The 25,462-nt window shown below is 35.0% G+C and overlaps 1 protein-coding gene across 1 annotated transcript; it reads right to left on the reverse strand.

Moving 5' to 3' along the window:
* Positions 1-2,732: 2,732 nt before the first annotated feature.
* LOC104588972 (eukaryotic translation initiation factor 3 subunit C-like) lies at positions 2,733-13,722 on the reverse strand. The gene is made up of 4 exons (XM_010247123.3): positions 13,437-13,722; positions 12,928-13,001; positions 11,011-12,828; positions 2,733-4,019 (listed from the first exon to the last, which is right to left on the reverse strand). Exons 2-4 carry the CDS (start codon positions 12,949-12,951, stop codon positions 3,027-3,029), a joined length of 2,835 nt encoding a protein of 944 aa, XP_010245425.1. The 5' UTR covers positions 12,952-13,001; positions 13,437-13,722; the 3' UTR covers positions 2,733-3,026.
* Between the last annotated feature and the right edge of the window lie 11,740 nt (positions 13,723-25,462).

Raw genomic sequence — 25,462 nt, forward strand, 5'->3', positions numbered from 1 at the left:
CCTAGGTAGTTTGGAAAGCCCATAATGTGGCTTTAACTTTTTCAATAGAAGCATCATCATCGAGGGAGATTCCAAGCTAGTCATGGCAGTTTAAAGAAATTGATTCCCCCACGGAGAGTGCATGGATCATTGAAGAGTGCGGAGTTTTGGTCGAGAGATTTGAAGGAAAGGTCATCACTTATAGGGAAGGCAAAGTGACTGCAAATTGGTTAGCTAACTATGCACACTGTAACAAAGTTTCAATTTCTTGTATTCTTAGTCCTTTAGGCTGCATTTGGATGCGATGTAAATCAAGAACCGATGTAAAATTTACATCGGTTCAGTTTTATAGGCGTTTGGAAAGAGGGTGTAATTATGATCAATGTAAAACTCCACTCCAAATTAGTTTTGCGTGTGTTTTGATGGAGTGGAGTTTTACATCGATAATCGATGTAAACCTCATCAAGCATAAGTTTTACATCGATAATCAATATAAAAATTACATCGATTTTATTGATGTAAAACTTTACATTCTTCCACCCATCAAAACCATTGAAGGGAGGGAAGGGATATACTTGATACGGAGTAACAGTAACTCCCAATGAATGTGTTCACGCCCAAGGAGAAAACCAAAATCTGCTCCCACTGAAGATGACACAGTGTGGGGTGAAGTAGAATTAGCAGGATGACTCTTCAGCAAGAACCAAATTCTTCAGCAAGAATGTAGTAAAGGGCTGGTGAGCACAACTTCAGATTGCCTCTTCTAGCAATAAGCAATATCAAGAACGGTCCTTAATAACTCCCACTGGTGGAGATTGAACTGGGTAGGGGCGGCAAGAATAGGAAGAAAAGAGCAGAAGACAAGAACAGTCGAACTATGTAATGTCTTCTCTCTTAACTTAGCAGACTGTGAGTGTGTTTGGATATTCGCCCTACTCTCCTATTTATAGCCTTAAAGAGATGTTCTCATAATCTTGTTAAGAGTTTCATAATCCAAATCTTATATTTGGATCTAGACTCTCTTTAAGAGATAAGGATAACCCCTTATCTTATCTGCAGATAAAGATCAGCCTTCTTAATCAAATTAGGAATTTTTGATCCAAATCTTTATTTGGATTTGGAATCTTTGAGTGGATAGGGATGATCCCTTATCCTATTAGTTGATCCAAATCCCAGAGCCGCCCCTTATTTAATTAATCTTATTAAGCTAGTTCGAATGGACTTTAGGCCCATTAAGTCTATGTGCTCACTTAACCACTTAACATACTGCCCAGTTGGCTATCATTGTATGGCATGGGACCCAAACATTGATCTACACATCAGCCACATGGGTTCAGCCCAGCCTTATTTACAAGGCCTGGCCGAATTCATTGTAGGAGACAGTAAACCCCTGAGTCCATCACCATGGACTCTTAACGGGCCCAACATTTACACTAAATGCTCGTTGGGTCCAACCACCTTATTAAAACCCAAGGATTGTGGGCAGATGCAAGATTAGCCCATCAGGTATTACCCTCAATGGTCTTACACTTAATCTCTCAACCCATAATGATCAAACACTGTCCGACAAGAGATGACATCTCCCTCGACTATAAGGTACAGTATTGCACTCTCTACTCACATGGATCCCAATAATTAAAATCTTTTACAAACATTTTAAAACCATAATATATATATATGTATATCTTTATATAAATATATTTTACAAAACAAATTTCAACGGTTGAAATCAACTGCCAGCAGTTTTGGTTTCTATCAGAGAGAATGCATCCCCGACCATTCACTGTCCGACAAAGGGGTTGATCATGTCATTATGATCACCCACTCAGATGAATTCTCATATTGTCCTAACATACTCAGGTTTTGACCAAAGGCAACCCAATCCGACACCTAATGCAGTATCATAATCGAGTCTAGGGATCAGGTATAACATTACAATTTTAGCCATCTATCTCCAAGGTCTATGACAATACTGGAATTTTGGTCTGATTTAGGGTTTAAAGAAAACTCATACTACATATACCCCAAGTCTCACCCTAACAGCTGAGACAAGCCACCACAACCAACTTGGTGGCACATCAGTATCAACCTTGGTAGGATAAATCTTCCCAAATCTATCCAATAACTATAAAGATTCTAAACTAACACGAGTCTCATTAAGTATCAAGTTTAATGGTATTACACAAAAACACACCACAATAACACGTATGTACTTCATTCATTTACAATAAATGTCAAAAAATACATCAATTTGATTAGATCTAAAAGCATAACTGTCTAACAAGCCCCTCTTTGAAGTTTATCAAAAGATGTACCCACAAGAAGACATCATTCAAACATGGATGTTGGGGAAAACTATCATTCATACACATCTTATGAATATAGTTGTTTGTCCAAACACATGCATAAGAGAAATTATTCTTCTATTACCAAAATAATGATCTTCGGAGCTTCCAATTCCGATGCACTTAGGCCTCATTCGCTTGAGAGTAAGTTTTGGAAAGGAGAGGAAATTGGTCAATGGAAAAGTTGAACCTTTCCACTTTCTTTAATTAATGAAATGTGGGTCTCACAAAAGAACTTTTCTATAAACAAATCTTTAACAATTTACTTGAAAAGTTTTTAAAATTGTCTTGAAAAATTCGCTTATTTACCTATCTAGCAAAAATTAAGGATAAAAATACATTTACCTGAACATATCTTTTCAAATAACACTTGCCTGGATAAATGCATGATGCCTGCACCAATAGAAATTTGAAGCACTCCGTGATTAAATCATCACCATCAAATCAAATTTGGCAGTTCGAAATGTTCAGTGCAACCTTGATACATGTAAGAGGTAGACACCAAGTTGATGAAATAAATAGATAAACAAAGTCACATCTAATAATACACTTAGTCCTATATATATATTTTAAAATCAATAAAGTTGAACGCCTTGAAGCTTCTCTGGAAGCAAAAACCAAAAAGAAACTACAAAAACAAAACTGCATTCCTTAACTTTCTCTTTAATCCTCAGGTCCTTTTGTTCTCTTCTTTGTTTCTCACTACGAACGACCTGCCCTATTGAGACTCACCATGCGGGCTGATGCATCCACCTGCAATCCCCTTCCTGTTGTACCAGTCTGGTAAGATCTACCAACCCCTCCATATGCATCTTGGTAACGTGTGCTCTGGTAGCCAGAAGAATAGCCCCCTGTTCCCCGTGACTGACCTGCTCGATCCTTTGTAAAAACTCCGCCAGAAGACTGAGTGGATGCAGATGGTCTCCCACCAACCCCAAAGCCCAAGCGCCCACTGCTTTGTCTTCCATGAGAAAAGTTCTCTTGCCACTTACCCATGGCAGCACCAGCATAATCCTGGCCCTCTCTACGCCTTGGGGGCAATCCATCCAGCCCACCACCTGTCCTTGCTTCTAAAGCCCTCTCATTGCTCTCAGCAAGAACCGAAAGCTTCTCCGTCAACTGGAATGCAAGGCTCTGCAGTCTTGTGTGCTCAACATTGTGGAAGACAATACACCGAGTTGGTTGGTCCCAGCTTGCATGAAGCTCCTCCATGATCATCATCTTGCTCACAATACTGTGGACAAGGCGGTCTGAAAGGTCAAACATAGTTGTAAGCTGATCTAAGCTCAGGGAATCATAGGATGAAGAGTAAGTGAACAGGTAAGTCCGCAAGGCCTCTTCCTTGATCTTGGACATGAGCATCTCCAAAACATTTTCGCGGTTCCTGAGGAGCTTCCAAACATCAAGGGACTTTATGACACCAAATGACTTTTGGAAATCTCCCTTGCTCAGGGCTCTAGTGGCAGCCATGACATGGTCTCGAACATTTTCAGGGGGACCTGTGAATGTCTGTCTCTCATTCACCTCAAGCAGTCTACGGAATGTCTTACTGATGACCTTGCGTTTGGCATCATGGGCATTAGCAGCCATATTGGGAACCTCCAAAAGCATGGCACTGATCAAATGGACAGCCTCTAGGAGTTCAAGATTTATATGCATGTGGTACGGCATCTGTCGCCTCCTTTCAAGCTTTTCCTTTAAAGGTAAATTACAAGACAACCAAGAACACAGCTCAGGATCATAAACATGTATCATTGATATTGCACAGCTTCAATGTATAAAGAAAAACAGCATATAAAATGATACAACATATTTGCAACTACAAAGAAAATTTTTCTATGATTTAATTTATGTGCCATTTAACAACAATTCCAATACAAAAATCACATTATTAATGAATGCAGTGATTCTAGTGATACTACAGGTTGTATTTGAAAAGAAATCCAACAATTACAAGGAATAGATGTAGCAATACTTCTTTCCAATAAACAAGAAGTTTTAGCCCATCCCCCAATTAGAACACATCCATATGAATACTATACATAAACGGACTTCAGTGAACGGAAAGTTACATGGAAATAGAAAAAAACTGGTGAAGCATGTTCTCAAGACAGGTATTTGCACAACCTACTCCAAATAATGATTAATGATTAGGCAAGTTCTGATGGGCATTTAGTATTTTAGTATCCAAACCTGATTCAAACCCAAACACAGTTCAACTGAACAAACCAGCTAACGTGCCAGGTTTTGCTCCAGGCCAGTTGGGCACAAGTCAATGCAAAAATCAACTTTCAGATAGGTTTAAAGATGCTGCCTAGTAAACTGGTAAACTCGGGTAGGGCTGTCAATGAACACTTAAAAGTCTGATGCCCAATTCGACTCCGAATCCGATTATCCTGGATTTGGATGTTAGAACTTGCATCAGATTAATAATCAGATCAGATGTAGATTTACACTATCTGATCCAATTGAAACCCGAATCCAATTAAAAAATATTATTTAATGTATATATGTAGTATAATTATGTATAAATATAGATATTATGTATAATTATATAAAGTTTATGATTGATAAGTCTAATGTTTTATATTTATAGACATTTGTTATACATAAATAAGTTAAAAATAATTAGTTTTTTTAACTTTTTGATCATTTTAAACACAATAAGATGGTTGTGGATTAAATCCAAATCTGATCTGATATCTGACATGATAATCGGGTGTGGATATGGATCTAGAGGTATCATAATCGGATACGGTTGCAGCTGGATTCGATCTGAATCTGATCCGTTTACAGCCCTAAACTCGACATTATGGGGTCCATACCCCAGACATGGGACTGTCATCTTTACACATTCAAACCACAGACCCCTGATCAATGATGCTCACTAGCATACCCCTAAATTAATAGAAAAAAGAATCATAGCTTTAAAAGTACCTTAATTTTATTTTCTATCATCAGAAATGCAAGAATATATTGCCTTTTAACCAGGAACGTTATCATCTTCATTTGTAAAAAATAGGGAAATGTCCAAATCCATGTATATGCCACAGTTCAAAGTAACCAATTAATAAAAATCTATTATAGCACAGATGCGAGGAGAAAGAGGAGATCAGAGTCCAATAGGGAAAAATCTCATATATTCACCTCATCCAAGAGGGAAAAAGCACATGCACACATAACAAAAGATTGAATGAGGTAATTTGGCAGCCAGGATTTCAATAGGAGACTGAAAGCCTATGAAGTGGACAGCCTTATCTCCCTCCTAGAAAAATAAAATCAATCATATATTTCCTTAGAAAAAGAAAAAAGAAGGTAGATCATTTAGATGGTTCTGTTTCTCTTTTTGGAGGATCAGACTTCCTTTTCATGGAAGTGAACATGACCACTACATATTTCCACCAAAGACTCAATCAAGAGATTCAATCAAAAAGGTATGATCTTCTCTTTCCCCTTCAATTTCACATGAAAACAGGAGCCCCGCCCCATCCTTCTTCCTTCAATTTCATGCCAACACAGAGGCTCCGCCCATGCTTTTTCTTTCAGCTTTTACTTCCATAGAAGCTCTTCTTTCTTTCTTTCTTTCTTTCCCCTTTGATTTCATGCCAAAACAGGGACTCCACCCATGCTTTTTTTTCTTCAGTTTTTACTTCCATATCAGGGGCTCCCTCTTACACTAAAACAGGGGCTCTGCCCTACTCTTATTTTTTTTAATTTATCATCTCAGTTTTTACTACCAAAATAGGGGCTCCGTCCCATTTTTCTTCTTCCATTTATCTTTGTTTTTACACCTAAAACAAGGGCACCGCCCCATTATTCTTCCTTGATTTCCTGCTGCTTTTGATGTTGAAATAAGGGGTTTTCTCTTTTGTATTAGATTCCAAACGAGGAGTTTCAACCCATATTTTGTGTTTGCCTTTTTTTATATTAATTGCTATTTTATTTGCATATACACACAAATTCCTTAAAACAGCACCTTAATATTGTTTGGTAGTTGAGAAATATTGAAATAACTCAATATTGTTTTTACATATTCAGTGTTAATTGTCAGCTGTGAACCTGTCATTTGTGTCATTGCCTACTCATAATAGATTTTGTTGTGGTCTTGTGGATTCACATTCAGGTAAACTTTTTAAAAGGTAAACACATTTATTTTCTATATTTTTCTTTCATGGTTTGTTGTATTTAGTTTTTTTTTATTTTTTTATATTTTCTAATACAGTTACACTCATAACTCAATTCAAGAAGAGAATGTATTTTTTCTTTCAATAATTAATTTAGTTTTTTCATAGAATAAAGGTTAAGGTGATTTCATGCTTAAATATCAATATTCAATAAAGAATGGCTTGTGTGGGTGCTAGTCAAGAAGGAACTCAAGGAAATAGAAGGGATCCAACTTGGAAGTATTGTCACTTGCATGATCCCAAGAACACCAATGGAGTGACATATAATTTTTATGGAAAAGTTACTAATGGAGGAATTTAGAGTCAATGAACACATCATTGGTGGTGGGAGCAATATAAAAACTTGTAGTAAATGCCCTAAAAATGCTAGGGAAGAGATTGGCTTATATGAACAAAAAAAAACAATAAAAGAAGGCATGATTAAGGAAGAAGAGGGTACTCGCATTTTAAATTTTGATGACTTTGAAAACATGGTTGAAGATGAAAATGATTTGGGAGATGCTGTTCAAGTACTTGGAGTTAGTAGCCAAGGGAAATTTACTGTGAAGCATCATAAATCTTCATCTCCATTTATCGGTACCAATAGTGGGAGTGCAAATGCAGCTTCAAATACTGGGTCTTTAGGGTTTAAGAGATCAAGTTCTAAGCCCATTAGGCCACCACCTATAAAATGACAAAGGGGCCCCATGAATAAATTTATTTCTACACCTAACCCAGAACAAATTGTGGAAATGCAAAGACAGCAAAAAAGATTAGCAAGCAACCATTCGTGATGCCATCAGTGTTTAAAAAGCGCAAGGTGCAAAAAAGGCCAAGGGCCAATTTGCACCCGAGGCAAGAGGTGCACGCCTTTTTAAAGCAAGGCGCAAAAATACAAAAAATTGCTAAAAATTCAAAAAAAATGTCAGAAAATTCAAAAAATGCCAAAAATTCAGAAAATGCAGAAATATTAAACATGATATTAATAAGAAATATAAACTTAATTTTTAAAATTAATGTTTTAAAAAACATATTATCTAAAATTAAAATACATAAACATAACATGTAAAGCATATTCAAATGAAAATTTAAAAATAAAATCAAACATATAAAACATTTTCAAGCATGTAAAGCCCACGATCTCTTTTTTTATTCAATTGCATTACTTCAAGTAGCTAATGTGATGTAACACATATTACATTCCTAATTCTACTGGTCACCTTTGTGCCATGCCCCTCGAGGCAAGCCCAAACAAGTCCATGTTAGGGCCTTAAATTCTTAATTCTCACACAAAAATAATGACTTTATAATTTCATTTGCCCTTTAAGAAGATATTTTATTAAGATGAATGAATGAACAACAGAAGAAAATAGAGGGTTCTAACTCCGGAAAAGCGTACAGTTTTCAAAAGGTGCATGCCTGGGCCAAGGCACAAGGCACATCAGGTGCACACCTAGGCAAACCAGGCATGCACCTTTTGAAAGTGCTGCGCCTAGGACCTGGGTGAGGCACCTACCCTAAAATGTGCCTCGCCTATGCGCCTAGAAACACCTTTTAAATCACTGGATGCCATATAACAAAGAGAAAAGAAAATAAGTTTCTATATGAATTGGTAGATGGTTCAACCAAGTAGGAATTCTTTTGAATACTATTCGTTTAAAAAGTTTCAAGGCAATGGTGAAAACAATTAATATGGACTGGGATTTAAAGTCCTAACTTATTATGAGATGTTGGTCCCTCTTTTATATTTTTCTATTTTTGTTTTTCTTTTTTTTTTTTGAAAATTTTGTGAACCTTTTCAAAAAGGTGTGGAGTTTTGTGCCCTTTTCTATGCCTCACTTTGAAAACACTGGCTTTATTGAACTCTTAGTTAAAGATTGAAATTAATATATTTAAGTGATGAATATGATGGCATTTTATGTTTTTGCATGAAACTTACACTTATTTGAAAGATTTCATGTAATTGTTGCTGAATATATGATGGCATTTCATTGAAATTAAACATGAAATTATTACTGATAGTTAATGTACAGGTTTGTTGATTCGTATACAAGACTAAGAAACTAGCTTAGGAGGGGTAGGGATCTATAGATTTTATATTTTCAAATTCCAGAGCTCTTAGTTAAAGATTGAAATTAATATATTTAAATGATGAATATGATGGCATTTTATGTTTTTGCATGAAACTTACACTTATTTGAAAGATTTCATGTAACTGTTGCTGAATATATGATGGCATTTCATTGAAATTAAACATGAAATTATTACTGATAATTAATGTACAGGTCTGTTGATTTGTATGCAAAACTAAGAAACTAGCTTAGGAGGGGTAGGGATCTAAGATTTTATATTTCCAAATTCCAGAGCTCTTAGTTAAAGATTGAAATTAATATATTTAAATGATGAATATGGTGGCATTTTATGTTTTTACATGAAACTTACACTTATTTGAAAGATTTCATGTAATTGTTGCTGAATATATGATGGCATTTCATTGAAATTAAACATGAAATTATTACTGATAGTTAATGTACAGGTTTGTTGATTCGTATACAAGACTAAGAAACTAGCTTAGGAGGGGTAGGGATCTATAGGTTTTATATTTTCAAATTCCAGAACTCTTAGTTAAAGATTGAAATTAATATATTTAAATGATGAATATGATGGCATTTTATGTTTTTGCATGAAACTTACACTTATTTGAAAGATTTCATGTAACTGTTGCTGAATATATGATGGCATTTCATTGAAATTAAACATGAAATTATTACTGATAATTAATGTACAGGTCTGTTGATTTGTATACAAAACTAAGAAACTAGCTTAGGAAGGGTAGGGATCTATAGATTTTATATTTTCAAATTCCAGAGCTCTTAGTTAAAGATTGAAATTAATATATTTAAATGATGAATATGATGGCATTTTATGTTTTTGCATGAAACTTACACTTATTTGAAAGATTTCATGTAACTGTTGCTGAATATATGATGGCATTTCATTGAAATTAAACATGAAATTATTACTGATAGTTAATGTACAGGTTTGTTGATTTGTATACAAAACTAAGAAACTAGCTTAGGAGGGGCAGGGATCTATAGATTTTATATTTTCAAATTCCAGAACTCTTAGTTAAAGATTGAAATTAATATATTTAAATGATGAATATGATGGCATTTTATGTTTTTGCATGAAACTTACACTTATTTGAAAGATTTCATGTAATTGTTGCTGAATATATGATGGCATTTCATTGAAATTAAACATGAAATTATTACTGATAGTTAATGTACAGGTTTGTTGATTCGTATACAAAACTAAGAAACTAGCTTAGGAGGGGTAGGGATCTATAGATTTTATATTTTCAAATTCCAGAACTCTTAGTTAAAGATTGAAATTAATATATTTAAATGATGAATATGATGGCATTTTATGTTTTTGCATGAAACTTACACTTATTTGAAAGATTTCATGTAACTGTTGCTGAATATATGATGGCATTTCATTGAAATTAAACATGAAATTATTACTGATAATTAATGTACAGGTCTGTTGATTTGTATACAAAACTAAGAAACTAGCTTAGGAGGGGTAGGGATCTATAGATTTTATATTTTCAAATTCCAGAGCTCTTAGTTAAAGATTGAAATTAATATATTTAAATGATGAATATGATGGCATTTTATGTTTTTGCATGAAACTTACACTTATTTGAAAGATTTCATGTAACTGTTGCTGAATATATGATGGCATTTCATTGAAATTAAACATGAAATTATTACTGATAGTTAATGTACAGGTTTGTTGATTTGTATACAAAACTAAGAAACTAGCTTAAGAGGGGCAGGGATCTATAGATTTTATATTTTCAAATTCCAGAACTCTTAGTTAAATATTGAAATTAATATATTTAAATGATGAATATGATGGCATTTTATGTTTTTGCATGAAACTTACACTTATTTGAAAGATTTCATGTAATTGTTGCTGAATATATGATGGCATTTCATTGAAATTAAACATGAAATTATAACTGATAGTTAATGTACAGGTTTGTTGATTCGTATACAAAACTAAGAAACTAGCTTAGGAGGGGTAGGGATCTATAGATTTTATATTTTCAAATTCCATTGCCTAGGCACCTTGGCGCCTGGGTGCCCAGTGCCCTGTGGTCATCTAGGCTTGCCTAGGCACCTTGACAACTATGTTTTTTTTTATCAGAAAAAAAAAAGTTTCATTAATAACAGAGAAGGAACCTTGACAACTATGTTCTTTAATTCATAATCAATATAATGTATTGTTGCTGACAAAACATACTCTGTTTCAATGTAAAAAGAAAGGAGGCAAAAAAAAAAAAAAAAAACTAAATATCCCATGCTTGGAGATGTATCAAATAACAATAAAGATTATACAACTAATCCAACTCCTGTAATAGATATTCACATTCTTTTAAATAAAATTCTGCCAGGAAAACATGGAGGAAGTAAGCAATGCAACAAAAAGTTACAACAAACAAAAAAATGTACCTGTTCTGGAGTCTTGTCATGATAACGGCTCTGTGACACACCCTGTGCAAGTAACTCCTTTACCCTACCACCTGCATATAGTTCAGAAAGGCATCCATGTGCCTCTGCTATTAGCCCAACCCTAAATGCACAAAGACCAAGTTGAGCCATAGCCCTGTTGAAAAGAATCTGAGTTGAAATATCCATGTGTTGAACCCCATCCTGCAAATGACTCATCAATAATAAATCACGGGAAGTTGAAAATTCATCCAGAATAGCATGGTGGTATATATCACAGAGCATTGCACGGGCTTTAGTTCGCTCATCCCCATACTTGTAAATGAGGGAAACCAGTAGATCCATCAATGTCCTGCTATTTTCCGGAAAAGTGGGCCTTCGAGGCACAAGCTCAAGAGTAACAACAAAGGAAGGAGGGCCCCTAGTTTCCTCAACTGCTTGGGGCTCCTCATCTCCTTCAGCTTCCCCATTCCCTCCACTCTCTGTATGCTCAACCAGCTTCCTCATGGCATTATAAACTTCTTGGGGTTTATAATATATCAGCTCAACACGTCTCAGTGCAACCTTTGCAGCTGCCTTAAAATCTCCAATCCTTTCCAGATAATCCTGAACATTCTGGGCAAGAACAAGGAATGTAGGCTCATCCCTCAGTCTCTCAACATACTCCCGAGTGTGTGGATCAATGCATTGCAAGCTTTTAAAAAACTCAGCATCAATCCTCTCAAGGAATGCAACCAAATTCCCCCAAACACGAATTGTCCCCTTATAGTCTGTTCCTTTCTGGGTCTCCTTTTCCTCAGGCTCAACCGAGTCATCTACCACAATGTTTGGATATTGTTCAAGGATGTCAAGTATCACAAGCATGTTTTGCACACACTTCTTCCATACATTTATAGGCATGTGTCCACTGAGACTTGGGTTCACATCAAACTGGGCAGAAACAACATTAAATAGGATTTCAAGCTTCTGGGCAGGAGTCTTGGCAACCCTTGTGAGGAAGGTGAGCTGCTCAACCTGCTCAACCCTTCCAGTTCCTTTCCGACCCCTTGCAGCAACAATCTCCTTAAGCTTCTTATCAACTGTATCCCAGGTGATTTCACTCGGGTCTTTCATGAATTGCTTGTCCATAAGTTTATCTTTCTTGCTCATCTTTTTCTCCCAAACCCCAGTCCCCTCAGCTTGGTTATCCCCGCCCTCTTCATCTTCTTCCTCATCCTCTTCCCCAGAATCCGACATCATTGAAATCTTTGATGGGTCCTCCTCAAACTCTGATCCTGACTCATCCTCATCTTCTGTCTGCTCTTGCTCTCCTTCATCCTCACTCTCAGGATTTTCCCTGTATTTATTAATCAGATCCTCAAATTGCTTATTGTTCTTCTTAAGCTTCTGTTTCATCGAATTCAATGCTTTGGCATTGCTACTACTCATCTTCTTCTTTGCATCCTTATTGGCTAATGCCTGAGCCAAGAAGTCCTCCAACATCACAAGAGTCTTGATATAAAGTGTAGGGACCTTTTCGGACTCTGTGACCCGGATAACCTTCTCAAGCTGCTTGTTTATCTTGTCAAAGCTCTCCTGGAGACTGACCCAATCATTTATCTTCATGGCATTCTTCATCTGGTCCACAGTAGCCATCATCTCCTCAAACCGCTTATCCTTTGCAGATCTGACAACACGCTTCTGACCATCTGAATCATCACTATCACTTGCATTCCCTTGGAGATATCTGCTTCCAGCAGCTTCTCCAGCAGTCTCACCGGCACCACCAGCATCAATGTCATCCTCGTAATCACTCTCCTCCTCCTCGGTGTCATTGTCACTCTAAAACAAAACACACAACGTATACAACTTTTACATTAATGGAATCTACATGCGTCTCCAGAATTTGATAATTGTGCGAAGTTAAGAGAATGCACAAACCTGAACCCAGAATCGAGAAGCCATTGTTTCGAGTGTTTTAAGCTCTCAAACCAGTCAAAAGCCTTGAAAAACAACTGCAAAACCAGGCAAATGGAACATGAATTATTAAAGAATCTGACTAATCAAATCACTTGAAGATTGAGATACGGAAAGAACATTATGTTCCAATAAAGACTGACATCAGATGAATTATATAAGATCCGTAAATTCTCAAAAAAAAAAACAAGAAAAAAGCTTTCCACAATAAAAGCTTTTCCACCGAGGGAAAAAGGAAAAAAAAAAATTGCAACATAAGGAGGGGGTTCCCTTGTGAAATTGAAGAAAGCCCTCTGTAACCCATGGCAGATCGGAGAATCTATAAACTAAATACAAAACGATAAAAGCAGGAATGTTGGGTTTTCAATTGAAAAAACGGAATTACTGTCCAGTCTTCGTCTTGGATTCTCAGCTTTTTCATAAAAAAGGGATAATACTCAAGCTAGGGTTTCATCTAAAAGTGTATTAATTACCTATAGATGCAACGCAAGATTTTCCTCGAAATCTCGTCCACTTCGACTTCAAGCCACAACCGCTCAAATGGCTCTCGTCTTGAATTGAGTTGAACGTCAACCCTTCAACGTATCGGTTCTCCCTCAGAGTTCAGACTTCAAAAGCCTTCAGTCGCTCGTTCTTTCTTGTTCTTCCGAGATGGGTTGATGGCAGTTCTAAGCCGTGAAAACACTAGGGTTTTAATCGAGGGTTGCAACTTGTAACGAATCCAAAACCTCAAAGGCATGAGAGATTACTTCCGAAAAATGGACGGACGAGATTGGTTTGAGCCTTCGAGGTATCAAGGGGGTATTCGCCGGCCTATTCGGTGCACAGTGCCCCTTGGAAGGTGGGCCCCATACGGATACTACTTACAACACAAGGGTATTCGGGCTGGGCCGTGGGTGATACGAACAGGGTGCTCAACCGAAGCCAGTCGGTTAATCGGTTGATCGGTTCGGTTTGTTGATTTTTTAATTTTTATAATATTTATTATAAAAAAAAATATATATATATATATAATATAATATAGATAAATATATATAAAATATATAGAAATATATATACCAGTCGGTTTGATTAATCGTTGATTTTTTATATTGGTTAACCGAAACTGAACGGGTATCTTCGATTTTTTTAAAACACCGAATCGACCAGTTCGATCGGTTCAGTTTTCCAGTTTTTTTGCTCACCCCTAGATACTATTTTATTTAAATTTTTGAAAATAAATGTAATGCAAAAGTTTAAATAAATTAACAAAATAAACAAAAAATTGAAAAAATATCTTAAAATTTTATTCCATAAGAATTTTGATTCATATAAATATATAATTGCTTGTATATGAAACAATAAAATAAAATAAAATAAATAGTATAATAAAATCTAAAATAAAAATTTATATACATATATATTATATAATAATTATATATGTAAATATACTTATTGTAAGATGATGGCAATACATAAATATGTAGACCCGGTTGACTCAGGCTGAACCTGGGTCAAATCGGTCCATTTTCACATCAATTAATTAAAAGATTAAATACCAGACATTTTAAAATACCAATAAATCAGCATGTGTCTTAATTAAATAATTGAGTATCGTAGAAGAGCAAAGCATTGAGATTAAGCTGCAAATATTTTAGAAAGGTAAATAAACATGAGCACTAAATAAGTAAATAACGAAAATTGCAGATTAGAGGGTAAATTTCAAAAAAAAAAAGAAAAAAAAGAAAGATCTAGACTAAGAAACTTCTGGATTTTGACCCACTCAAACTCTATAAATAGGAGGCTCCATACCCATTTTGATGACTTTTGGGACCCTCCCATGTTGATCCATTTATTCTCTTTCCTTCCCTCTCCTCCTTTTCCTTGTGCACAATAATCATTTTCTTTTTCTATTCTAGAATTTGATCTTCGGCAAATTTAAACTATATTGGCCTAATTCCTTACAAAAGAGTATATAAATAGTCTCCTTTTGGGGTTGGGCTTCCCTTTCTTCTTATTCCCTTTCTCTACTGTCGTCAGTAACCAGTTCCTCAGATTTCAGGGTATCCATCGACACCATGCCTTACATTAAAAGTCTTTAGTTAGGCCCTAATATCTAGGGGAGGTGGACCAAAGACTTCCGGTTTTGTGCCTAAGATCACGGATAGAAATGTCCATGACGATGTGCCAGAACAACTAGCCGGTTTGATGAGGTTGAGATTTCAAGCTTTACTCAAATTCCACTAAAATTAAAATTCCAAACTTACTCCGCATGGAGGCTCCCAATAATCCAAGATCAAAAGCTTTGATTTGGTTACAACAATGGTGATGGAGACAGTCTTATATATTTTCAATTGCCTAAGAGTGATAGCTCTGAATTACTTATTCTCATGTTATATATTGCGAAAACAACTTGGTTACGATTGTTGAACCCTTTTTAGTTAGAAATATCCTTTTTTATTTAGTGATTATTCAGATAAGTTTCCTTTCCATTATTCTATGCATTTGACACTTGCTGACAATTTTCTCTTAGATACATTGAATAAATTTAAACCCATTTGTATGGTGCTTGATTAAGTGTTCTTCAAATGGGTTTTCTTTAAATTATTTAAGTTATATTTGTTTGGTGATTGACTGGTTGTTAAAAGAAGTACTTGTTGCACAAGTACTTTTTAGAAGTGCTTATTTTAACAATCACTTAAGGTTGTTTGGTGACCCACTTGTCAAATCATTTATTATATTTTTAAGCACTTATTGGGGTGAGGATGTTTGGTGAGCTACTTTCCCCAAAGTGCTTATATTGATACAAATGACAATTTTAACCCTCACTTCACTCATACATATAAACAATACTTTTCACATATTATACTATGCATTTCAATGAAAAATCGCCATATCATGACAATTGAGAGCCCGCGACACACATGGAGCACCATGTTGACCCAATTAATAGTAATAATAAATAATAATAATAACAACAACAACAACAATAAAAATAAATATTATTGATAAATAATAATAATAATAATATCATAAATAATAAGAATAACTAATGATAACAAATAATAAATAATATTGATAAACAACGCAAAAAAATCTACTCATGCATAGGAACCATCACATAGATAATGTAAACAAAAACAAGCAAATATTTTGGATTTTCTCACTTGAAAAATCTGAAAAAAACGAATCCAAACAAATATTCACGCAAAAAAAACAAGAAAATAACATCAAGCATGGTGGGGAGAAGTTTGGGCGAACTCACCTTCGTTCACAGGTAGTTGAATGGTCGAGTGTCGCCGGTAAACTTGCCAAATCACAAATTTGCGAACAGAGAGAAGAGTGCCTTTTCGGGCATTAAAAAACCCAAGAACAATGCTTCAAATCGAATAAAATAAGCAAACAAATAGTCACAAAGGGAAAAATGGTAGGTTTGCCATCCGTATTTTTGCACTATCGATCATCGTCGGTGGACCTGCAACTAGAGTCCCCGCCCTCTGCTTGTTGTGTTCGAATAGAAGGAGAGGGAAGAAAACCCTCACATGGGGCAAAACTGGTATTAAATGAATTATTTAGGGACTTAATCATCCCTAAATAATTCATACCCATTTTCAATTGGAGCGCCATCTTGACCCAATAATAATAATAATAATAATAATAATAATAATAATAATAATAATAATAATAATAATGAATGATGATGATGATGATGATGATGATGATGATGATGATAATAATAATAATAATAATAATAATAATAATAATAATAAGAAGAAGAAGAAGAAGAAGAAGAAGAAGAAGAAGAAGAAATAATAAATGTTATTGATAAATAATAATAATAATATCATAAATAATAATAACTAATAATAACAAATAATAAATAATATTGATAAATAACGCAAAAAAAATATACTCATGCATAGGAACCATCACATAGATAATGCAAAAAGAAAAGCAAATATTTCGTATTTCTCACTTGAAAAATCTGAAAAAAAAAAACGAATCTATACAAATATCCACCCAAAAAAACAAGAAAATAACATCAAACATGGAGGGAAGGAGTTTGGGCGAACTCACCTTCGTTCGCCAGCAACTAGACGGTCGGGTGTTGCCGGCAAACTTGCCCAATCACAGATCTGCAAACAGAGAGAATAGTGCCTTTTCGGGCGTTAAAAAAACCCAAGAACAATGCTTTAAATCAAATAAAATAAGCAAAAAATAGTCACAAAGGGAAAAATGGTAGATTTGTCGTCCGTATTTCTGCACCGTCAATTGTTGTCGGTGGACCTGCAATTGGAGTCGTTACGCTCTGCTTGCTGTGTTTGAATAGAAAGAAAGGGAAGAAAACCCGCACACAGGGGTAAAACTGGTATTAAATGAATTATTTAGGGACTGAATCATCCCATTCGTTTTGAAAAAAACACTTCTCCAAGATGTGCTGAAAAAAAAAGTCACTCTTAGGTCACTTTTTCTATAAGTACTTCTTTTAAAAAAAAAGTACTTCTTGGTGACTTTTTTTTACCAAATACACATAAGTACTTTTTTACCACTTAATGTGTGGTCCCAACACTTAAAAGAAGTACTTGTTAAAAGAAGTACTTTTTAGAAGTGAAATCAAATAGGGCCTTAATCTGATTCAATCTTGTTTGAGAAGTGGTTGACCTATTGTTCCATGATAGTTTTTACTTTCCATTCAACGGGTTTACTAACACTTGTTAGTCCCAATGAAGTATCTAATCATTTTTCAATAGCATGAATGCCACTAGTTGAATGGGGAGCTTCTTCTCAACATTTGTTTTCATGAGCAATGAAATTATGGCAAATATTTTGTAATGTTGGTAATAATTAATTTTTTTAACCTGCCCTTTGATTTCAGCATTCCCCTATTGGGGCCAATGGCCTTAGCCAAGAGGGGGTGAATTGGGTATAGCTTAAAAACTTGGTTTGATTCAAGCTTAAAACCTTCCCCAAATTTTAATTTTAGCCATCTTAAAGATTCAATACAAAATGTAATGGAATAAAGGCTTGGTTAAAATAACAGTTGTTGTTAGAAGATTAATCAATAGGATCAACTAACTACTAAGAGATACACTATATCTAGATACAACTGAAAAAATGTGCAATAACAATAGTTATAAATGTTACCAATTAAATAAAGATAAAACAATAATCACAAGTAACTATTTAAAAGTAAATAGCAGCTAATTAAAAGTAATTAGAATAATAAAGTAAATAAGTTACTATAAATGTTAGTAAAATGCAGCTAAAGTAAAAATTAAACAATAAGCTCAAATAATTGCAAAAATGTAAAGGTAACTGAAAGTAAATGAATTGAAAAATAAATGGAAGTTGTAGAAGATGTGTGTGTTGAGTTTTGCAACTAGAGATTAATTGGGACCAATCATAAGATGGTAGCCAAGAGAAAGACTAACTACTAGTAAATATTGACTTGAGATTCAAGTTAGTTGAATGATAAATAAAATAAAAGAACTACTACCGAAATCTTAAGAACAATTTAACTATTGAAAGTAAACAATGTAGTTGAATAATAAATAAATTGATAAATGTAAACAACTATAGAAATGCAAAAGTAAAGAAATTAAATGTTAGTAGTTAATAATTAGTAAGAGTTAATAACCAATGAATCTTAATAATTGCTAAATGAAAATATTAGTGCAATAATTAGTAGGGTTAGTAAAATTAGTAGCTCAATAATTGCACTAAGAAATCTATATCTTATAGTTTTAAAGAAAAATAAACAAAGTAAAGTGCAAAAAATGTAAGATCCGGAGATATTTAAAGTTAAGCATTTAGCTAAAGAGTTAATAAATGTTAATAACAAAGCAACAACAGAAACTTAAAAATTAATGAAAAGTTAAAGCAAGAAAAATGACAAAGAAGGCATGCAAGATTTTTATTGAGATTTGGTAGAAACCCTTGCCTATGTACTCTACCTTAGACATCTTTATCAGCACCTAATTCTTACTCGGTCTGCCACCTGAACCTCTAATTTACCCCAAACACCAAATCAAGCCTTTCTGATCCCTTCAAATTAAACACTAGAAAGCCCAAAGAACCCAAATTTTACCCCGAGAGCCCCTAAATCTACCATTAAATTTGCTTGATACCAACCCAATGATAATGATTAACCCCTGTCTACACCTTGACCCTCATATCAGACACAATTGTTAGACCTAAGACCTCAAAATACCTACCCATGAAATTTTAACCCAAGATTCTCTCGTTTACCCTTTTATTAAACCAAGATTCCATTTCAGATCCTCTCGTTGACCCAAACTCCTACGACCATGACCCCTTGAACCAATCAGATATTACGACCATACCCCAGATACCCTAAAATACTGACCTGTAAAATTCCATCCCAAAATACCTTTGTTTTCCCCCCAATCGCACTAAGATTCCATTTCGAAGCCTAGATTGATTGAATCAAGCCCTTTTTCTAGATTTACCCGATCGAGGCCTAATTGACCCAATTTGACATCACCAATCAACCCAGAATGTCCAAAAACCCCACCTTGCCAATTTTCAGCCATAAATACCCCAATTTACCCCCTTATCTAAAAAGATTTCATTTTAGTCAATCTCACTAGCCCGAATACACAAAACCACTCTCTGCAGTCAGATCCATCTCAACCCTTTATTTTTTGACCCAAAAATCCCCACCATTGAACCAAAAATTCTGGATTTACCCATGGACCAGTTTTGACCTATGTTCATAAAATTACAAAAATACCCCTAAAGTTTACTGAATTTATGAAAATACCCATGAACTCAATATAAATTTAATCAGATGCTCACTGCCATTGCTCATCGTCTTCTTCGTTGAACAGTGGCGGTGATTTTCCCTATTCCGGCATATAATCATCTTCCTTTCCCCCCTTTCTCTCTCTCTCTCTCTCTCTCCTTCATTCGACAACATCTTCTTCTTCTTTTCGTTCTTCTCCCCTTTACAACACTTTGCTCATCATGGTAATCTCTGTAGGAGTAAGTCATTTAATTGGTGGTAAAACTCCCCTTTCCTATCGGTTTTATTCGAATTTTGGTTGTTTTCAATCGGTGGTAAAACTCCCCTTCTCAGTAGTATCTTCCATCTTCTCATCAATCCAATGGTGGATCGAGGCTTCTTCTGTTCTGCCCAACGTCCCCTTTCGAGACAAGCAAGTTGCACACATCCTCCTTAGATCCTTACGCACGAAAGGTGAAAGCCGATTCACTTCTTTCATCCTAGCCCATAGCAGTTGGTAATAAACATGTAAAGAGTCAATCACATTCGATTAGAATTTCAGTTTGCAACATCTAGGAATTAGACAAGACATCACCCATGTGAGTTTGAACCGAACCCTCTCTAAATTTTCTTTTGCAATAAGGATTTAAGGTTCGAGAGCAGGTCGATGGAGTAGGTTCCATCGAATTCACTCCTATAGACTTTCATCCCTGACCCAATCCGACCTGAGATTTTCTCTCATGTGTTAGCTAGATTTGATTGCAAATATTGGTAGTGACTAGATTACTATTGATTTTCTTTTCTCTTTCTCTCTTCCTATTTTACTTCTGAGAGGAGATTTCTTATTGTTAGGAATCCCATGTCGGCCCCACCTACTAGACTTGGGAGAGGGGTGCCTAACCCCTTCCCTCTCCCATCTGAGTCTTACCCATACTGGTTTAGCCGGTGCCTCAGGCTACTGGAATCACTATTTGATAAGAATGATTTTGATGCTATTCTTAAAGGTCCCATCACCTCCATTTCCATAACTAATGGGTGGCGATTCCATTTCAGCCCAAGTGAGTCGTTTTCCTGAAGCTCACAGAATGGTGACTCCACTAGGTAGTTCTTGGACCAGAGGTAGGGCTCACATGAGGCCTGTTTGGCTTGATTGCCTTTTTTTGTATATATGCATGCTTCTTTGTTGCTTTCATTTTGTTAGAATAATAACTGCTTATTTCATGATGATTATTAGATAGTTGTTTATTGCTCTATTTCTATTATTGCTTATCTTCTTGTTCACACTTTGCACACATCATTTGCATTAGTTCTAGCATTCTATGTCCCATTAGGAGAGGGGTTAGTATGTGGTCAAGATGCGACGGACCTTGCTCCCTACGGCCGCACACAAAGCCCCTGAACCAACTACTAACCTAAGAAGCCCATTTGTCCAATGGGTGGAGGTTTGAAGGCTGACAACCTTGTTGGAACCTTGAGTCTACATGATAAACCTACCCTTCATGCATCACACTTCATGTGTCAGCCTAGTCAATTAGGATGTCAACCACCTAATTTGGTTTGCTTGTGTACCCCTTGTGGAGCTTGTGAAAAAATAATAACCTAAAATAGAAAAATAAAAAAAATAGAAAAAAGAAGAAAAAACAATTGAAATAAAAGGGGCAGGGAAGTTTAGTTAAGCACAAATACACATACAAGAAAATAAAAAATTAAATTAAAAATCCAAAAAATGGAAAAAAGAGAAAATAGAAAGAAAAGGGAAAAAAGAAAAAAGAAAATAAAAAATATAAAAGTATACAAAATAATCAAAATTCCCAAAAAATTAATAATCAAATAAAAAGTAAAAAAATATAATAATAAATCTCGGATATCAAAAGATAGAAAAAAGTTAAAGAGGAAGTTTTTATAAAAGAGAAAAGGAAAAAGAAAAGAAGAAAGAAAAAATGCAAAGAAAACAAAAATAGAAATAATAATAATAATAATAATAATAAAAAAAAAGAAAAGAAAAAACATAAAAAAAGAGAAAAAGAAAAAAAGAAGATGAAAGAAACAAAATCATTTAAATAAGAAAAATTCTGCATATTTCTTTGGAATAATTAAGAAAAATTAATCATATCACAAATATAAAAAGTAAAAATATCGAAATTCAAAATTCAAAAATTCAAAAAAATAATAAGCATATAATATAAATTCATAACAAATAAAAAATAATAATAATAATCTAAAAAAGAAAAGAAAAAAAAGTAAAATGAGGAAAAATAAACTAAATTATTTAAATGGAAAAGATTAACTATATTTCTTTTGGATAATTAATTAGAAGACAAGAAAAGATAATTATAGCAAAAATAAAATAAAATTAATAAAAATCTAAAAAATAAAAAAATTAAATCACTAGGTCAAGTCAAAAAATAAGTAATAACTAAGTTGTAGTAAAAATAATAAATAAACGCCATAAAAAATCCAAAAGTAATAAAAATAATAAAAAATGATTCAAAATGAATGAAGGAAAAGAAAGAGAGAAACAAGAAGAAAGAAAAAAATTGAAACATATAAACATTATAAAGGGAATTAAAAGAAACAATAAAAAAAGGAAGAAAAAGAGAGGAAAAGAAAAAAATAAAAAATAAAAAAATAGAAGGGTGGGGAGATATTAAAGAAATAATAATAAAGGATAAAAATAAAAATAAACAAAAAAATCAAGGTTAAAAGGTGCAAAAGCCTAAAGATTAAATAAAAATAAAATTCAAAAAAATAAAAAAAAACAATAAAAATCCAAAGAGAGAGTGAGTGAGAGCAGAATAAAGAAATAAATAGTTGCTAACTAGGTTATATTGACAAGAGAATACCATTGGGAATCCTAAACCTCCAACTTGTTGTGTATTAACTCAATCAAGTTGCCCGAGCCATGACACAAGACTCACCCAAGTATGATCCTACAATCGCCTCCTTATCTACAGGTTTGTCTGTTTCGGCGAACCCAAATGTACCAACCTCGATCCCATATACTAAATACCTCAGGCTTCAAGAGAAGCTAGAGGAAGTGATAATCCAATTTGCAGCCTTTTGTGAAGAACATACCTGATCAGAACCACCTCCTCCTCCCCCAACAAATCAAAGCACCCAACCACCAGCATCGTACGCCTTTCCCGTCTTCACACCTCCAAGCACATCAACAACTTTCCCACCTTTCACATCCTCTTCGTTCTCAACATCTGCCACACCCAATACTACCTTTACACCCCCTCCTTTTATGTTCACTACTTTGTCACACCAACCTCCACCCCAATTAACATTTAGCTTTCTAGAGTAGTCCTATTGCCAACCTAATCCAACCCTATTCGACAAGGACGATCCCAAGATTACTACTATACCACCCCTTCCTATGTCCCAAGCCCCTTGAAAGGATGATATGGAAAAATTAAAGGAAGAAATGAGACAAGTGAAGGGAGTGCAACTCAGGTCACTTCAGATCTTGAACCACTGAGGATTGCGATTACGCAACTGACATCCACTGCTTTCCCACGCAACTCAGGTCACTCAGATCCTGAATCAGTCCAAGAACTTCATTCTCTTTAAGATCTAAGGCTTGCCGCCAAATCAAAGGAGACAATCTACTAGTCTAAAGTCTTTTTCTAGTGATTTCTTCCAGCTTTGATAATTATGATTCCCTCCGATTTTGGTGGTTCAACTTTGACAGTGATCTGGCATCACAATGGAGAACCAGTATTAACCCCCAAGATTACGTGATCCCCATCACCATATTCGGCCGAGATGCACATTGAACACTACTGTTTTGTTTCTTTGTTTGTTCTTCATGCTAACCTTTGTTTCAATGACGGAAAGTACGAACCATATACATGACTACTCACCTGTGGATGCGATGATCCATTAGTAGTTTGTTGCCACAATTAAGACGATAGGCCGGTGTGGTCTCCTACAGCCACTTCCCACGATCGATTCCAAGTGAGTTGCAGGGCAACGACTCTTATTACATTGACAAGCAGAAGCTTTCGTCCTCGTGCAATAACCGTTATTGGGGATTCGGGAAACACCATCTAAGAGAAAAAAAGAACCTTGTTACTGACTGGCATTGAAATTCCCTTCACCCTCTATCATTAAAATTTATTGACAATTTTAAGATGCTTAGTAAACTTTGAATGGTTCACTATAGATATCTTTGAGATAGCTAGATTATTGTTTGAAGTCTATTCATCGCACTCATAAATCTTAGGGAATCCAAGAGTAGCGTATTGCCTCCCCAAGCTCTGTTGTGGTATATTGTTTCATTCCACTATATTAAATTTTGATTAATAAAACATGGCCAGACTCATGCCCTACACATGTCCACTCTTCTGACACGAGGTTGCTTTCTTCGACTTCTCTAGGTGTTTAACTCTACAAACAGACGAATTCCCAATCCAGTTAGTGTTATATGAATAGTCCAATCAGTGATTTAGTAGTATGTTTTTTCAAAATATCTTCAAACTAAAAAAAAAAGAAAAAAACAATAATAGATGTAGTAGGGTTCAAGACTCTTTTCTCCCTGAAATCATACACACGGTTTTGCCACCATACTTTCACCTCATCTCTTGCTTGGATCGATGGATTTTCAGCTTGAACATCCATGACTTGGAAGAAGATGGGCAATTGCTGGTAGGTTTCTTCCAACTAGCATTGTGAAACCCTAAATGCTTTTCTAGTTCCCATGAATATAGGATAGGGTTTTAGTTGCCATAGAATTGAGATTAGACCTAGCAATTGGGTTGGGTGGGTTAGGTTCGGGTTGGGTCAAGATACTTCGGGTTGATTTTGGGTCGGGTTGAATTTCAGGTTGGGTTATCAAATGCTAGATCCTAGCCCTAAATGTTGGGTTTAGGGTTGACCCATGGGTCAATTCAGGTCATCCCAAAAAATAACTAAAATTTATAAAAATAAAGAAAATCTACACGAAAAATGCCAAAATTAAAGGAATTAACCTTAAAATTCCAAATATAAAATAAAAAAACTTGAACACTTAACAATTTAAAGAGTAAACAATAAAGAGTAAAGACTAAATAGAAAAAATTAAAGAGCGGAAACTTATAACAATGCATAAATAGTCCCAATTAGACTTGACAATTGAGTCAGCGGGTTGACCCATGACCCAACCCAACCCAAGCCAAATTTTTCCGAGTTGGATTGGGTTGGGTCATTCTCACATTCAGGTAGCTAAATATGAGACCCTAACCCTGTTTTTTAGGGTTGGGTTGGGTTAGGTTCACAGGTTGGGTCAACTTTTTGCCAGGTCTAATTGAGATTATTCCCAGGATACTTGGCCTCGAATTTGCTCTGCTAGGACCAGATTGAATCGAACTACTTTCATATAAATCACCCCGTAGAATAAAACCAGACTCCTATCCAAATTACTTGGATTTTATGACAACCCAACCCATTGAATTGTTAGCATAAGTGGTGGTCTATTACTCCTAAGTTCCAACCACCTATTCTCCTATTATCATGAAAATTGGTATGAAGTCATGAGATTGAAGAATAGTTGGATTCATGCCCTACTTGCTGATTACTCAAAGAAAGAACCCTTGTTTCTCAGAACTGCTCCATTTGTGTCCAATAAAAGTTGGTCCATGCTCTCTTTGACTTGTTCCACACATTGGTTGGTTGTCCAATAATTTTGTTAACCCTAGCATCTACTATCTTGTAAGTCTCTTCTCAACTTGTTAGGCAATAAACAATAGATTGCAAGATTTCTTTCTTTGGGTCATCATTTATATCCCACCACAA

This window comes from Nelumbo nucifera, chromosome 1 (assembly GCF_055504915.1).
Source record: "Nelumbo nucifera cultivar China Antique chromosome 1, China Antique-T2T, whole genome shotgun sequence".
NCBI classification, from domain to species: Eukaryota; Viridiplantae; Streptophyta; class Magnoliopsida; order Proteales; family Nelumbonaceae; genus Nelumbo; species Nelumbo nucifera.